This window comes from Hoplias malabaricus, chromosome 6, assembly GCF_029633855.1.
Source record: "Hoplias malabaricus isolate fHopMal1 chromosome 6, fHopMal1.hap1, whole genome shotgun sequence".
In the NCBI taxonomy this organism is placed as follows: domain Eukaryota; kingdom Metazoa; phylum Chordata; class Actinopteri; order Characiformes; family Erythrinidae; genus Hoplias; species Hoplias malabaricus.
The window spans coordinates 42,567,658-42,583,528 of record NC_089805.1 but is presented as its reverse complement, the minus strand read 5'-3'; the positions used below and the strand labels follow the sequence as shown (position 1 = coordinate 42,583,528).

Sequence of the window (15,871 nt, the reverse complement as noted above, 5' to 3'; positions counted from 1 at the left end):
ATACTGATCATTAATACCTGGTTGGGCCCAGCACCAATGCTATGACTAATCTGAAATTAGCATGACACAGTGTGCTGTGACAAGAAGCAGTGTTCAACTTTAATGTGCCAACCACAAGCTTATATGTTAGTCCCCAGCTTAGCGCACAAACCACAATATACAAACATTAGTGCTGTCAACACGAACATGTTAAAACACTCGGGAACATAATGAGTAAAGTGTTTTCAACACAAAATAATCATTTACCAAACTTTCTCCCATTATTCACCCATTTTACAGAGATTAGAGGTTTAATTCAGTGATGTAAACACAGCATCACCACTGTTCAATTCAGAAGGTAGAATACATTTTATTTATGGTGGAATATCTGATAATATCTTTGCCAACTCTCTCTCTCTCTCTCTCTCTCTCTCTCTCACAGCTCCTATGTGGTCTCCTCTTTTGAGCAATGAACTGTGCTGTAACATTGTTTTTCTCTATAAAAGCTTGTGTGTCCGATGCCAAAGCTCTCCCTGCAACTTTTACTCAGCAAATTAAGAGATTTGAATTAAAAAAATCATCAAAACTACACTGAAATATTATAATAAATTAAACAAAAGAAACATTTCTTTTCACCAGTTTTCATGCGTCACACTAAACCTGTATCTCTCTTCCAAAAACGCAAGAAAGTACCAGGATTTGAATTAATTGTGTTATTGCATTTTTTAAAAAAATTGACAGACACCATTAAAATAAACATAATTCCAATTGTGTTGATCTTACACTGATTCTACATTTAAATATCCATTATTAAAAGCTCCAGTCCTTAAATAGGACAATGCGATTAATCGCGAATAATCACAGCAAATTGTGTGATTAATTAGTACATTTTTTATTGGTTAAAAGCCCTAATAAATACACAGCTGTACATTTAAATTTCAATGGATGTCAATGGAAGGAACCATTTGGAGATGGAATGGCGCTGGAAGGAAGTTTTGCGGCACACACACACGATAAACCACATCTATAGAACACTGTTCTAAGGAAACTGAAATACTGGCTCTTAGCAGGACACGTACAGTAAACAAATCCCAGAAAAGACAACGTAGGCAACTGTCAATCACTGGCATCTCAACGTTAGCAAACAGAGGTGAAAAGACAGGTCTGTGAGATCCAGACGAAGATTACACACCGGTAAGCCCTGGGTTCACAGGCAGTTTGTGTGCTTACCTGCGTGGACTTGTCTCTCATACACGAGGGGTAGTGCACGTGGGGGTCACGCGGCCACTGGCCGGTCAGGTACGGCCCGGTGATGGTGCCCAGAGAGGAAGTGCGTCTGATTGTCCCTGTGCTCCACACCTGCTGGGGCTTCGACCTTTCAACTGCCACATGCAGAGAAAAAAGAAAGAGAAAGCACAAGGAGAACAGGTGGGAGGGGAAAAAAGAATGAGAGAGAATGAAAAAAAAAGCATTAAGATCATTTCCAATCTGCTAAACTGCAATCCAGTTCAATATAATACAGAGCACACAGCTCTGCTTTCACAGGTTTATAGGCTTTAAGTCGCCGTAGTTCCAACAGTGCGGTTAATTGTTAATCCAACAGGTGCAGCCGCTACCTTCACGTCACTTGATGATGATGGATGACTGGCCTGAATACAGACAACAGCAGGATGGGTCACTAGATGAACTTGTTTTTCACAAAATGTTTGCCAGAATAAAAAAAAAAAGTCCTGTCCTTATATTTTTAAAGAATTATAATAGCAGTCCCATTTGGAGTTACACTTTTTAAAGTCATTTTCAATGCGGGATTTATTTGTAGGTCTATCTTTAAAGACGGTAGTCCATCAGTTATCTACATACTTCATTAGCACCCTGTTCCTCAATGGTCTGCACCCTCTCAGGACCCCAACAGAGCTGGTGTGACGTGGTGGTGGTGTGTTAGTGTGTGTTGTGCTGGTGTAGAGTGGATCAGACACAGCAGTGCTACTGGAGTTTTTAAACCCTGTGTCCACTCTCTGTCCACTCTGTGAGACACTCGTCCCTCGTTGGTCCACCTTGTAGATGTAAAGTCAGAGACAGTAGCTCATCTGTCGCTGCACAGTGTGTGTCGCTCGTCCTCTAGTCCTTCATCAGTGACACAGGACGCTGTCGGCTGAATGTTTTGTTGCTGGATGATACTCAATCCAACAGTGACACTGAGGGGTTTAAAAACTCCAGCAGCACTGCTGTGTCTGATCCACTCGCACCAGCACAACACACACTAACACACCACCACCACGTCAGTGTCACTGCAGCACTGAGAATGATCCACCACCACATCACACCTGCTCTGTGGAGGTCATGTGAAAGGGGGCTAACATTGTATGCAGAGCAACAGATATTTAAGTCATTAATTGCTGAATCTTATCCGTTTGCTTATCAGACGCTGAGTTTAACATATTGGGGAAGACAGAGTATAAAATACAATTTATACTCTGTTTTAAAGCAACACTAGGCAGTATTTTTACCTTAAAATACAGCTTCAAAATTATTGTGGTGTTCCACTGTTCTTTAATATTGAAAAACAGAGCCTCTGTCTTCGCTCATCTTGGTTCAGCACTGCAGAAATTGCACTATGTAAATGTTGAGGAAGGGTAGGAAACCACCAAACACCCCCTTGATTTCAGGACAGTGCTGTAATAGTGAATTACACTGTACAGCAGTTGGTGGAGCAAAAATACCAAAATCTGACCTAGTGCTGCTTTAAAAGTTCATGTGAAAAAAGAGTGAAGAAGGGCGTCTCCAGAATCAGATCCCTCATCTCCCAGAGACTCAGAGTGGAAGTGTGTCAAGGCAGTGAGTGCTCTCAGCCCTCAACAGGAGCCCAAACACGGAGCCAGCCTTTCCACCATGGAAACGACAATATTTACGCCCTGCACTCATCCCAGAGCTGAGCACACAGACAGGAGCCGGATCAGCTTTATGGCTCTACACACTCGGCCTCAGGTATCTGAGCAAACACAGCAGCTGAAAGAAAACCGAGCTGGACTCTTCATGAAAAGCACAAACTCCTGAGAGACAAACACAGCTCAGGGCCCTCCAGCTAAAGCTGCCAAACAGGGCCACATTCCTCCTTCACCACAAAACAACCGCCAGCGCTCTCTTTATCTCTATCTATACCTCCCTTTCAGCGGCCGTCCCTCTTCTCACCTGCCTGACAGCGCTGCTCAGTGTACACTGCATAGCCAAGGGTTTGCAGATCTGACAACTCAACATTACTTCTGAAATCCAGGCTATTTAAAAGTCATTTACCTCGCCTTTCCTGTCGTAACAGCTTCTGCCGTCCTGTGAAGGCTTTAGACTTGACACTGGATCATTTCTATAAACATCTGAATGGCATTCAGCCACTAAAACTATAACGATGTCAGGTAAAGAAAAAGAAATGTTCATGATCTTAATCCAATACAATCCAATAAAATGTTTCCTCAGCATTTGTTAGCTCTCTGTTCTGTTTGTGTGCTGGAAAAAGCTCCAGTGTTTCTACGCAGGCCTGGCTCAGTACATGGGGAAACATACTAAGGCTCAGCTTTTCTTTCTGTGCATTACTAGCTGAGCCAGAACCAAGAAACAGCATCTGGATAACGTTTTGGATTGTGGAGAGACTGACCGTTGTTGTCTCAGATGTATTAAAGTGGAACTGACTTTCCGTGAAAGTAAACACAGACGGAAAGGGCTACAAAACTAAAGAGCTCGAATTACAAATGATTTTCTCTCAGTTTTCTCAAACAGTGAATAAAATCTTATCTATTACGTTAAATTTCCACTACTATCAAGCTACAGTCGGCTTCTTACACAAACATGCCATTCTGCCTTAAAAGATGTGGAACTTATGAATCAAAACGAACATGAGGAGGATGTATTTTTGCTGTGAGAGCAGTAGTCTTCCAGAATCTTGGCAATTGGCCTTGACAATTACAAATATGTCTGAAAAATGATTACAGTCTCATTTGTTTTTGACACAGAAGTCCAAACAGGACTTCTTAGTTTAAATAAATACCTCAGTTAAGATAAATTAAGCTGAAAAATAATGTTCGGCCAACAGGAGGAGAAATAAGACACAGAAGCTTCCTGAGAAATCTAGTTTTATGAGAAGCTCCTCCTGGAGAAGTTGAAGTCTGAGACTAAATAACACTTTTGTTTTGGCTGTGCTCACGCCTGTACATATGATGGTGGTTTAACGCAGCGCTCTCGCTCTCTCTCTCACCCTCTCTCTCCCCTCAGGCGGTCGCTAAGTGCTTTGCAGCTTGCAGCCCACCACAATTACTTTATCATCATCACGTTTTTTGTGGTGTTACCTCTGCAAAGAAGAAATCATATCACAGCTGGAGTTCGCATGAGTCTGTGAGAGACTTCGAAACACATTCGGTGTCTTTCTGAGAAATGCACATCGACAAATGTAATGGACAGAGGCACAAAATATTGTACAAAAAGACATAGTATAATCTCCAACAAACGCACTTCTGCACAGACAGTCGGTCGAAGAACTAATCAACTGCGGATCAAAAATATTCAAAACTTTTTTAAAAAGCAAAACTTGTATTTGCTGCACTCTCAGCGCTAATTAATACAAAGGTAGCAGACCCTGCTGTAGGCCACCGCCATTTCACACATCCCCAGTCTCTCTCCAGCGCTCACTGTTTGAGCACCGTTTACCACGTGCCTGGTACCTTCAGTGTGTATATGTAGCTTGGTCTATGATGGGTGCTTCTGGACTGAACAGGTACACATTCGTTATTTATCTGTTCCTTAGACAATACAGTAAAACAACTATTTACAGCATTTACATTGTCTTAGCTGTTATCTAGTGGTTACTTAAAGTAAAAGGGATGTGTGTAAGTTATATGTAAATACTACACAAGGAACTTGAGCATCTTTATCCAGAGACGACTGTACACGACGACTGTACGATGGCACGGGTAACCTGCTGCTGTCGCGTCTGTTGCACTCACTTAACCCCTGTTTATGTGAGTGTACAGACGGAAGCTAATTTCGCTGCAATGTTGTACTTGTATAACTTTGTATGTGACAATAAAGATCTATCTATCTATCTATCTATCTATCTATCTACACAGTTAGGGTTTATATGCTGAATGTAACATTTAACACAACTGAAGGTCTGTGTTCACAATAGCTGCACGTTAAAGTATAAGAATTCGCTAATTAAGGGTATTATTTGATCAATCAATCAATCAATCAATATATCTATCAACAAATCATGATTTAACCCTCATTAAAAATGTAATTATCAAGATTAATGTCACAGCACATCTACTGTCAACAGTCTGGAAATATCCAGTAAAAATCCACTTTCTTTTTTATCATATTGTAATTTAAGGCATCAATAGCACAAACATTACACCTGCACCTTTCCATAATGGTCTTAAACACTACAAACACAGGCGGTCATTTTCAACACCACTCCCCAAACCAACCCCAATCTGTTCACACTCAAACGTTTAGCTGTTTTTGTGGAAATTAAGAAAAGCTGCTAACATCTCAAAGGTAAAAGTGTGACCTTATGGGGCAGGATGGAAAATGGAGCACTGCCATGACCACAGGCAGGGCGATCTGGAGCAAACCGAGAGGATTATGGGTGTGTATTCAGAGGACAATTTTAGCCTTGAATATCAAGATGAATCTGTTCTTTGTTGTGAATGCAAATGTAGCAAACAATCCATGGAGAAAACTGCTTTAGCTGGAGTTAGCGTGGTTTGCACAATTTCCCTTTATTCAAGATTGTCTGTTTTAGCTGGAAACAACAGGACAGCAAGCACTCAACACATTTAACAAATATTTGAGGTGATTTGATGAATTGTACAGTCAATTATCGACTGTCTTCGATACTACTGTATAGCATTGATATGTTCATCAAGTACAAGCACATAAATAGCAGCTCAAAAAGGTCAGTAGAAACTCTCAGGGTTTGCGCCGACTAGTCAAATAGTCAATCAACTAGTCGCTGTAGGACAGGGCAGAGCGAGAAGAACAGGATGGGTGTTATCCACTGTTTTCACACCACCATACCGCCTCTGAATATTAACATGGTATAAAATATTCCTTGGGTCGAGCTGCACTGAGCCTCACAGTACAAAGTTGAGTGAAAGGCTTTAGGAGTGTTGGTGCATTGACAGTGAACACCAACACGTGTTGACGATAAAAATCCCATGTCTGAGAGAGCAAAGTCCAGCAATTGTCGTTGGAGAAATATGAAATATGGCTGTACACCGTTTTAGAAGCATTGCTGGCCAGCTTGGTTTAGATAAGTGAGCTACAAGTGCTAATACCACAGCACAGACCGTGTTCCAGTTACCCGAGTCTCAAATCACACATTTAGAGGGTAATTGTTTGCTCTGGTGTTGACCAGAGGAGAACGGGTTTCCCCTCTGGGTTTCTCTCAAGGTTTCTTCCTTGCGCTCTAAGGGAGTTTTTGCTGACACTGTCATATGCATCAAATCAGGATCGTAAATATTTTGAGTTTATGAAATTACCTTAAATATTTTCAAGGCCTGCACCATTTTGTGTGCATGTGAAAACACTGCATGCACATATCTGAATGTGTGAACTGTCGAGATCAAGATTGTGAACGTGTAATAAATATTTGCAGCTGTAGAGATGTTCGGTGCCTGTGTGAAAAAATGTGTGTATAATTAAAATTTTGCAGGAATATTTTTAACAGTGGAGTTTCGCAAGTGTACATTTTAGTGCAACACTGAATTACAAGCACATATTTTAACCCTGGCTGTGACTGAAATGGTTCCTTAATGCCTCATTAGGACTGTGCTGTGCTGCATAGTCCACTAACTAGCACTAAGAAACACAAGTGAATTCAGACTAGAAGATATTACCTCACCATTCGCTAGCTCTCAGGTATCTTTATGTGCTGGAAACCGGTCTAATGTGCTTACAAAGCCCCAGTAAACAGCTAATAAAAAAATATACAGTCTTTGCCCAGTATGATATGCTCTCTGCTATAAGCAGTGAAAAGGCATCTGGAGTTTCTTAGACAACAGAGAGAACTCCAAAGGTTGAAAAGCACAACCCAAGATGAGGATATTACCCTATTCCTGCATAAAAGTAAACAACTCAAATTACAGATTAGTTTCTGTGGTAATTCAAACAATGAACACAAACTGACAGAAAGTACACTTAAGAGTTGTTTATTTTCCTCAAACACAACACTCCAGCTTAAAAGACACAGAGCTTCTGAACATAAACAAACCAGAGAGAACAGCAGTTCCCCACAATCGTTGATGTTCCATTTAAGCACCTTCAGGGAGGCCTTCCCATTATTAACTCCCTGCTGCATTATGTTGGGAAGCACCTGTAAAGACCTGCCTTACTTTCCAAAACACTACGAAGCTGCTCACCTTCTTATTCCCAAGCTTCTTGTTTCAATTTTTCCATTCCACCTTAAAAGGTGCAGGTACCAGAAAATAACACCTGCACCATTTGATGTAGAATGATGACAAATCTAACAAGAAGCTGACCATGGTGGCTTTCCACACAGCAGCAGGACTTCTCAGATTAGCCAGATAACTTAAACCAAAATTCAAGCCTTTCTAGTAGAAACAGGGCTGAGGGAGAGTCCCCTATATTTGAGTTTAAGTTAGCTGGCTAACTGAAAAAACCTGCTTTGTGGAATACTCCTCAATTTTTTTTTTTTCCAATATTAAAGCAACGTAACGTTCCAATCTTCCTATTCGGATTTTCCCGTTCCACCGTAAATTTGAAATATTACTGAAATAATTTTATTTAACACATTAATACATATTAATTTTTGCTACAGACACAAAATGTTTTACACAGGTGTAAAGTATATCTGGCTGCACCAATCTTATTCACACATGAACAAAATATTTCTACAGCAGCAAATCTTTATTACACCTTCACAAACTTGTGATATTCTTTGTTTACTAGTTCACATATTCAGATATGGGCATGCATTTTTTCATATGCACAAAGGGTGATATACAACTGCAGGCTTCTCCATACTGTGGTCTCGGCTTCCTCACTTGGGACTTGAGCCCGGAATTCAGTAAACCAACTTTGTGACACCACCAGTTTAAAAAGTGCCCTATAAATGAAATTTAATTCAATTGAATTTTAGTTGATTGCGTTGATTGAAAAAACATTTTATTTTGTTTATACCACTGTTGTTCTGGTATTGAATGTCCACTGAGGGAGAATAAAAGCGTGAGGTCTGGCGCAGTGTTATTATTTTGCACATTTATTTATTTTCCTCTTTATAAATGTAGCTTAAGTAGGGCCCTAAAGCTGGTAGTTAAATAGAGAGCCTGTGTTTAGGCTGTTAACCGAAATGTGATTTGATGCACTAATTATTTTCTGTTGTTGTCAATCTGTACTCAACTGCACTAATAAAAAAGGATTAAAACAACAATTCCTTGAGATTCATTTTGCTATAGCTTTGGAAATTATGATTACTTTTTAAAAACAGCTAATCAACCAGACAAACCTGCATCCCTCAGCACAGGAACTGAAGTGTGTACCGTGGTATTCTTCTCATTTTTGAATCAATGTCCTATAACATTAAAGCTGAGTTGGTTGTGCAAAAAAGCAGCACACAACACACCCTCGCATTACAACCAGGAAATAGGATTAGTGATTAAATATGTACGGCTAAAACGGAGCTCAGTTAAAGCAGATTCCTTTACTCGCTGATATACTGAGTAGGAGTAAAAGTATGACTGGAAAATATAAATCCCACCAAAGGTTTCCCTTAAGACCATGTGCCTGTGGTACTTGAGGAACTAATTACTTCCTCCTAACAGAATAGAAATAGAAAAAAATATCTACTTAAACAAAACCCTTCCTTAAAATAAAGATGATTTTCTCTTCCCTCGATTCACCAGGCGTTCAATGTCTGCAGTGAAGGACACTACTTTTCATTTGGACAAAAGTGGACGATGACAAAACTCGAGTCAAACGAAAGGGAGAGACCTTCTGAGAGAAAAAGGGCCCTAATTTTGGCTCTATCTGAATAATACATAAACTACTAAGTCAGTCACAGTCATCAGATGATAAATACAAGCTGACACTGACTATAAATTACAGCATGCACACTGCCGTACGCTTTTAAAGGGGACTGTCCTGTAACATTACACACTCAGGTGTCCAATCAGAGCCATGATTAACAGCCTTCAAAAACCTTCATACTTTCTAAACCGCACAATACCAGAGATACACATATCCTCTTATTAGAATCTGAGCTTTACAACTTTAGTTTTGCTGATTTAATGAAGTTCAACACGGTAATTACATTATTTCATTACACAGTGAGTTAGGCACTGAATTACATTTACAGCTTTGCTACCACTGACTTCACTTTATAGGAGGCCCACGTTACAATCAAATTTAAATTTAACAAGGCACCTGCATCCACATCTCACTTTAGGGTGTGAGCAACAAAAAAAGTCCATGTTTAAGGTCAAACACAGGAGAGAAAGCATTGTTTTCATTTTCCCGTGCTAATAAAGTGTAGTTATTTACTTAACGATGAAGAAAGAAAAATTAAAAAGGCGATATCTTTATTGTCTCAGTAGTTACTCCTAGACAACTAAGAGATCAGATGGAAAAACAAACAAGACGTTAGCCGAAGTCTCCTGGTGCTCAGCTGTGTCTCCTGAGATAAAGACATCAGTGATCTGACGTGTGTCTCCCCTTGAGTTTTAATGGAGATCTCAGTAAAGTCCTCTACTGTGCTCGGATTTGCCAGGTGAATTAAACCCTTTCTCCTTGACCTCTCCTTTAATATGCCATGTCTCCTTCTTGTCTCATTCTTGGTCTCCTAAGAAATCTTAGGAGAATTACAGTTATGCTCCGGAGCCACCTATGAGCAATACAGTTCTCCTCTGGGACATATTTCATTACGTAGCATGTGAAGCACATTTTGCCACAGTTGATTTCACCTACTTAAAGAAATATCCCAGACATATGCAAAATTAACAAGACTTCTGTGGTGACAACATCACACTTTACAATTTATAGTGATCAGTACCCACACTGCTGGGAAGTCGAAGATACTCGTTTCCAAATGTCACACAGCACGATAGGCTTGAAGTTCCAGTAGAGCACCTGGGGGTCACAGAAGGGCAGTTTGTGGTAACTGACTGAAAAGGACACTCGAGAGGTGCTACTTTCATTTTACACATCATTCAGGTGTAAATCTCAAATTGCACGTTTTATCACACGCAGAAAATACACCCGTGTTAAATCAACACTACTCGTGTTAAATGAATGCTGTGAGTGTAAAAATGTAACTCGTCAACACACTCAGTGTTGATTTAACACTGGTTAATTTGCTGGAAAGTGTAGGTTATGCAACAAATTGTATTTATAGCTTCTGATTTCAGCGCTGCTGCTTGGCCCTGCTCGGCTGCTAACCGACTGCTTTCAGTGCTGCTATCTGCCCACTTCAGCTATGTATTCTTAGTGCTGTGTGCTGTCCTGGACTGTCTTCTCTCGCCGCCACTTATCTACCCTGCATATGGTGGACAGTGCCCAACTTTCCTGACGACTGAAACACAATTCAGCTGCTCACAACATTAGCATTGCTGCTAGCTTCTTCTGTTCTTCCTGGGCTTGTTAATTCCCTGTAATGTTCCAGGCCTTATGTGACTTTACGTAGACATTTACAACATAGATTCTGAGCTCAGTTAACAATCCTAGTGCAGGGTGGTGAAACGTCCACCAGCTTTTTGACTGAAAAGAAGCCCTGCTTAACTTTAATCAGCGGCAGCTGTGGCTAGTCTTACAGTAAACTGGTCACTCAGGCCACAGAGAGGAGTGCTACTGCGTCATGTGAGGTTTTGTTACACTTGAGGTGCTTGAGGTTGAGTTGGCTCTCCTTCCTGTTGCCCAAATACCTTGCAGCGGGGAGCTCTGAACACGCACGTCATTTGGTACCAGAGCCCTGGCTCTTTCCTCTCCGAGTTCTTTTTTTTGGGTTTCCTAAGAGCAGATGGATGCAGCTCTTGTAAGCTCTTGCCAAAAGCCTTTTAGAACAGAGTACAGGAGACAGCCCTCAATGAAGAGCACAGAGAGGGAGAGACTTTGGATTCTCTTAAAGGGGAATACCACAGATAACCACAGAAAAAAACTGTAACAGTAGGTTTTTCAGTGACATGGGCCCTTTAAAAAGTCTCTGCCTGTTTCCCCTCAGCAGTGCTGTGAGTAGGCTTACACACTGTCCTGGCACCATATGTGAGATAGGTGACATTTAAGTAGCACAGTGCCCGGGCGAGCAGAGAAAGTGTGGGTGGGTGAGGTGAGTGGAGAGCTTGATGGCCTTTGACATTTAATCATGTGCTCATTCACATCTTGAATAAAAAGGTTTTTTCAGCAGCTGAAAGGTAACAGAGCACCTCAATGTGGCCTGCTTCTTAAGAAACGTGTAAAAAAGACGTCATGTTAGACTCGTAAGACTCATGCCGGCTTTAATGCTCACTTCACACAATACACGGCATGTCCAAAAGTTTGTAGTGTTATTACAGTTCAGTTTAAATTAGACATAAGCACAATACAGATATTTCAAATTTCACCAGGTGTGGACGCAGACCTTCGATGCTTCACACACAGGTGGTATGGCTCCTACAGAAAAGCATGAAACAAAAAGATGATGCTCTGGAGCAGCTGCACACAAGTCTAAGGCCACCATGCCCAATGCTAAACATTGGAAAGATTGGTGTCAACCCCCCCAGCATTGGGCTGTGGCATAACGCACAATCTAATACCTCTGGGGCGGCACGGTGGCACAGCAGGTAGTGTCGCAGTCACAGCTCCAGGGACCTGGAGGTTGTGGGTTCGATTGCCGCTCCGGGTGACTGTCTGTGAGGAGTGTGGTGTGTTCTCCCTGTGTCTGTGTGGGTTTCCTCTGGGTGACTGTCTGTGAGGAGTGTGGTGTGTTCTCCCTGTGTCTGCGTGGGTTTCCTCCGGGTGACTGTCTGTGAGGAGTGTGGTGTGTTCTCCCTGTGTCCAGGGGATGAGTTGGAGTGGTATTTGTCATCCAGAACTAATCCCTCGATACCAGCAGGTATTCTCACTAACATTATCAGAGCTGATCACAATCAAATCCTCACTAATGTGTTCCAAAGTCTGTAGAGAGCTATAGTAAAAACTTACATTTGAATAGTTACGTTGTGTGACTGTTCGCCCTGAGACTTCAGAGGTTTACTCCAGGTGCTCCAATGTCCTCGCACAGTCCAAACACATGCCGGTAGGTGGTTGGTTGTGAGAAACTGCCCACAGTGCAAGTGACTGGGTGAGTGCGTGATGCTCTAAGATGAACTGGTGCTCTATCCAGGCTATGCTCCCGCCCTGTATCTAATGTCTCTGAGTAGGCTCTGAATGAATGTTTTTGCTGATAAAGCCCTGAGCTACGTGAGGCTGTGTATTACAGTGATTTTCTCCAGTTAAAAAGGGCTTAATGTAACGCTGTGCCTGGCCTCACCCTTTGACCACAGTGAAATCACTGTAACACATGGGCCCTCGTGGCTGATGCATTATGCCAGCGCTGCTGTCCCTTCACCAGATTACAAACCCAGTCCTTTTTCTAAAGAGTTTATTTTTACTGTAAGCGCGACGACAGATTTTGAGTCTCTGATTATTATAAGCATCAAAACTTCTTTCCTTAAAGAGAAATACCAAACAAAACGATGTACCAGGGCGGCATGTTGGCGCAGCAGGTAGTGGGACCCACTTTGCGTGACTGTCTGTGAGGAGAGTGGTGTGTTCTCCCTGTGTCTGCGTGTGTTTCCTCCGGGTGACTGTCTGTGAGGAGTGTGGTGTGTTCTCCCTGTGTCTGCGTGGGTTTCCTCCGGGCGACTGTCTGTGAGGAGTGTGGTGTGTTCTCTCCGTGTCTGCGTGGGTTTCCTCCGGGTGACTGTCTGTGAGGAGTGTGGTGTGTTCTCCCTGTGTCTGCGTGGGTTTCCTCCAGGTGACTGTCTGTGAGGAGTGTGGTGTGTTCTCTCCGTGTCTGCGTGGGTTTCCTCCGGGTGACTGTCTGTGAGGAGTGTGGTGTGTTCTCCCTGTGTCTGCGTGGGTTTCCTCCGGGTGACTGTCTGTGAGGAGTGTGGTGTGTTCTCTCCGTGTCTGCGTGGGTTTCCTCCGGGTGACTGTCTGTGAGGAGTGTGGTGTGTTCTCCCTGTGTCTGCGTGGGTTTCCTCCAGGTGACTGTCTGTGAGGAGTGTGGTGTGTTCTCTCCGTGTCTGCGTGGGTTTCCTCTGGGTGACTGACTGTGAGGAGAGTGGTGTGTTCTCCCTGTGTCTGCGTGTGTTTCCTCCGGGTGACTGTCTGTGAGGAGTGAGGTGTGTTCTCCCTGTGTCTGCGTGGGTTTCCTCCGGGTGACTGACTGTGAGGAGAGTGGTGTGTTCTCCCTGTGTCTGCGTGTGTTTCCTCCGGGTGACTGTCTGTGAGGAGTGAGGTGTGTTCTCCCTGTGTCTGCGTGGGTTTCCTCCGGGTGACTGACTGTGAGGAGAGTGGTGTGTTCTCCCTGTGTCTGCGTGGGTTTCCTCCGGGTGATTGTCTGTGAGGAGTGTGGTGTGTTCTCCCTGTGTCTGCGTGGGTTTCCTCCGGGTGACTGTCTGTGAGGAGTGTGGTGTGTTCTCCCTATGTCTGCGTGGGTTTCCTCCGGGTGACTGTCTGTGAGGAGTGTGGTGTGTTCTCCCTGTGTCTGCGTGGGTTTCCTCCGGGTGCACCGGTTTCCTCCCACAGTCCAAAAACACACGTTGGTAGGTGGAATGGCGACTCTGAAGTGTTCATAGGTGTAAGTGATTGTGCGAGTGTGTCGCCCTGTTAAGTACTGCCGCCCCCTCCAGGGTGTCTTCCTGCCTTGTGCCCAGTGATTTCGGATAGACTCGGGACCCTTCAGATTTACATCCAAAACATAAGAAGTGCTGTTCTCTGGTTTGTTTACAATCAGAAGTTCTGTGTCTTTAAGGTAGAATGGTGTGTTTGAGAAGAAAAACGACTGTTGTTTGCACATGGCTGAAGTTGAACTTGTCTGTAAGTTTATATTCTCTGTTTGACTTACCAAAGAAACACTAACTGGAGCTGTTTAGTTTTGTAGCCTTTCGCTCTGTGTTTACTTTCATGTAGTTAGTGATTTGGAATTTGGAATCAGTTACAACCTTAAATAATAACCACAATAAGTCAATATTACTCACCTATGGTGTAGAAACAGAACAATATCCTCACTTCTTTAAATGCTTTTCAAAGTTCAGAGGTCTCTCCAGCAGCCAAACGCCTCCACATATCTTTTCTCATAGCTCACACTGCGGCGTACAGAGTCATGTCAGAGCAAGCCACTTTCTTTGTTTTCCCATTTATAGATTTAGCGATGTGTACATCTCAGCACGCAGACAGACTGGAGAGCTAAGAAATCGTGAAGAAATCTCCTCAGAATTTTATAAAAAGTGTTTTGTTTTACTCTTTAAACTAAATCCACCACCCAAACAATACCTGCTCTGAGGTGGTCTTCTGGGGTTCCTGACCATTGAACAAGACTAAGAAAGTATGCAGAGCAACAGATGGACCACAGTCTGTAATTGTCAAACCACAAAGTGCACGTGTGTTTTCAGTGGAGATGATAAAATGGACAGTGAGCGTAGAAACAAGGAGTTTATTGCTTATTGGTGTATGGAGTCAAAACTGAATATAAAAGAACAGAAACTAAAACTTAATGTAAACTTTCCTGAGGCTGGTGTGCAGTCTTACTGCGAAGATATGGATGCTCGTGGATTATTTCCATCTATTTGTGACTCTCTCTCTCTCTGGAAGTCAGAACAAAGAGTCAGCAGATGTGGAGAAAACGACAAAACCAAATAAGATGAAAGTTAGGTTAAGTTTTGCATGTGTTGGCTGATTTGGGAAAAGCAGGAAACACTGATTCCGTCAAAGTCCAGCCCAGCGGGGGGTCCAGAATGTTTTACACCAAAAAACAAACAGCAGCTCAGATACATGCCGTATGCAAATGTGAACTTTTCCCCTCAAACACACAGGAACGTCTTTATGGCCTCAGACTAACTGAGCAGGTTTGAACTCAGAGCTGACACAACAACACACTCAAGGGTCTACAGCAATCAGTCTTCTAAACAGACAAGGCCTTATATTTAAAGGAGCAATGAGTACAGTTTTACCTCCAGGAAGTGATTGTCTATTATTTCAATTTAAACATTTGGTTTAATTCACATGAGAGTTGTTTGGGTGGGTCCAGGATCTAATCAGAATCATTGGATACTTCGGTTTATTAGGTTTAATCAGCCCATCTGAGACTTATTTCCCTCCTGATGTGCCTTCTAGTGTCTAAACAACACCACACGCACATGCTAACAAGGTTAAACACTGGACTTTCACAGTAGGGGTCAATAAAGGCAAAATATTATGAAACAATTGCACATGCTAGTAAGAGTATAGGCTCATTATCATTTAAAGGAACCGCTCTGACTAGGGCTGTTTAGACGGGGGGAGAACGCTACTATGGGGTTTGATACTTGTGGTGTTTTGACCAAAGCAGGTCACAAACGTTTCATTAAAACACAGAATTGTATTCACTTGTGGGAAAGGGGTAGAGTATGTCACCTTTAAGGAAAAACATTTACTGAATATTCTCTCGTCTTTAGTGGCCACAATACGGAGGTATAGGAAGACAGCAACCTTCCGATTATTTAATATGGCTGCTGCACAAACATTTCTATCAGTCTTTACCTTTTTTAACAGTGGACTGTCCAGAATGATTTGAATATTCAAATATCTGTGCGTTATGTTGGCTTCCTCTTTTAACATTTTACACTGAATCCTTGGACATTCCTACTATTTCAAACCACTTATTTACCTTACA

The 15,871-nt window shown here is 42.4% G+C and overlaps 1 protein-coding gene across 2 annotated transcripts in view; it reads right to left on the bottom strand.

The window, feature by feature from the left end:
- glcci1a (glucocorticoid induced 1a) overlaps positions 1-15,871 on the bottom strand; it is a 56,666-nt gene that overhangs the window by 26,557 nt on the left and 14,238 nt on the right. For both annotated transcript variants that reach the window (XM_066674252.1, XM_066674253.1), the window contains exon 2: positions 1,210-1,361. In XM_066674252.1, coding sequence (XP_066530349.1) covers positions 1,210-1,361 — 152 coding nt within the window. The remainder of the gene's footprint in view (positions 1-1,209; positions 1,362-15,871) is intronic.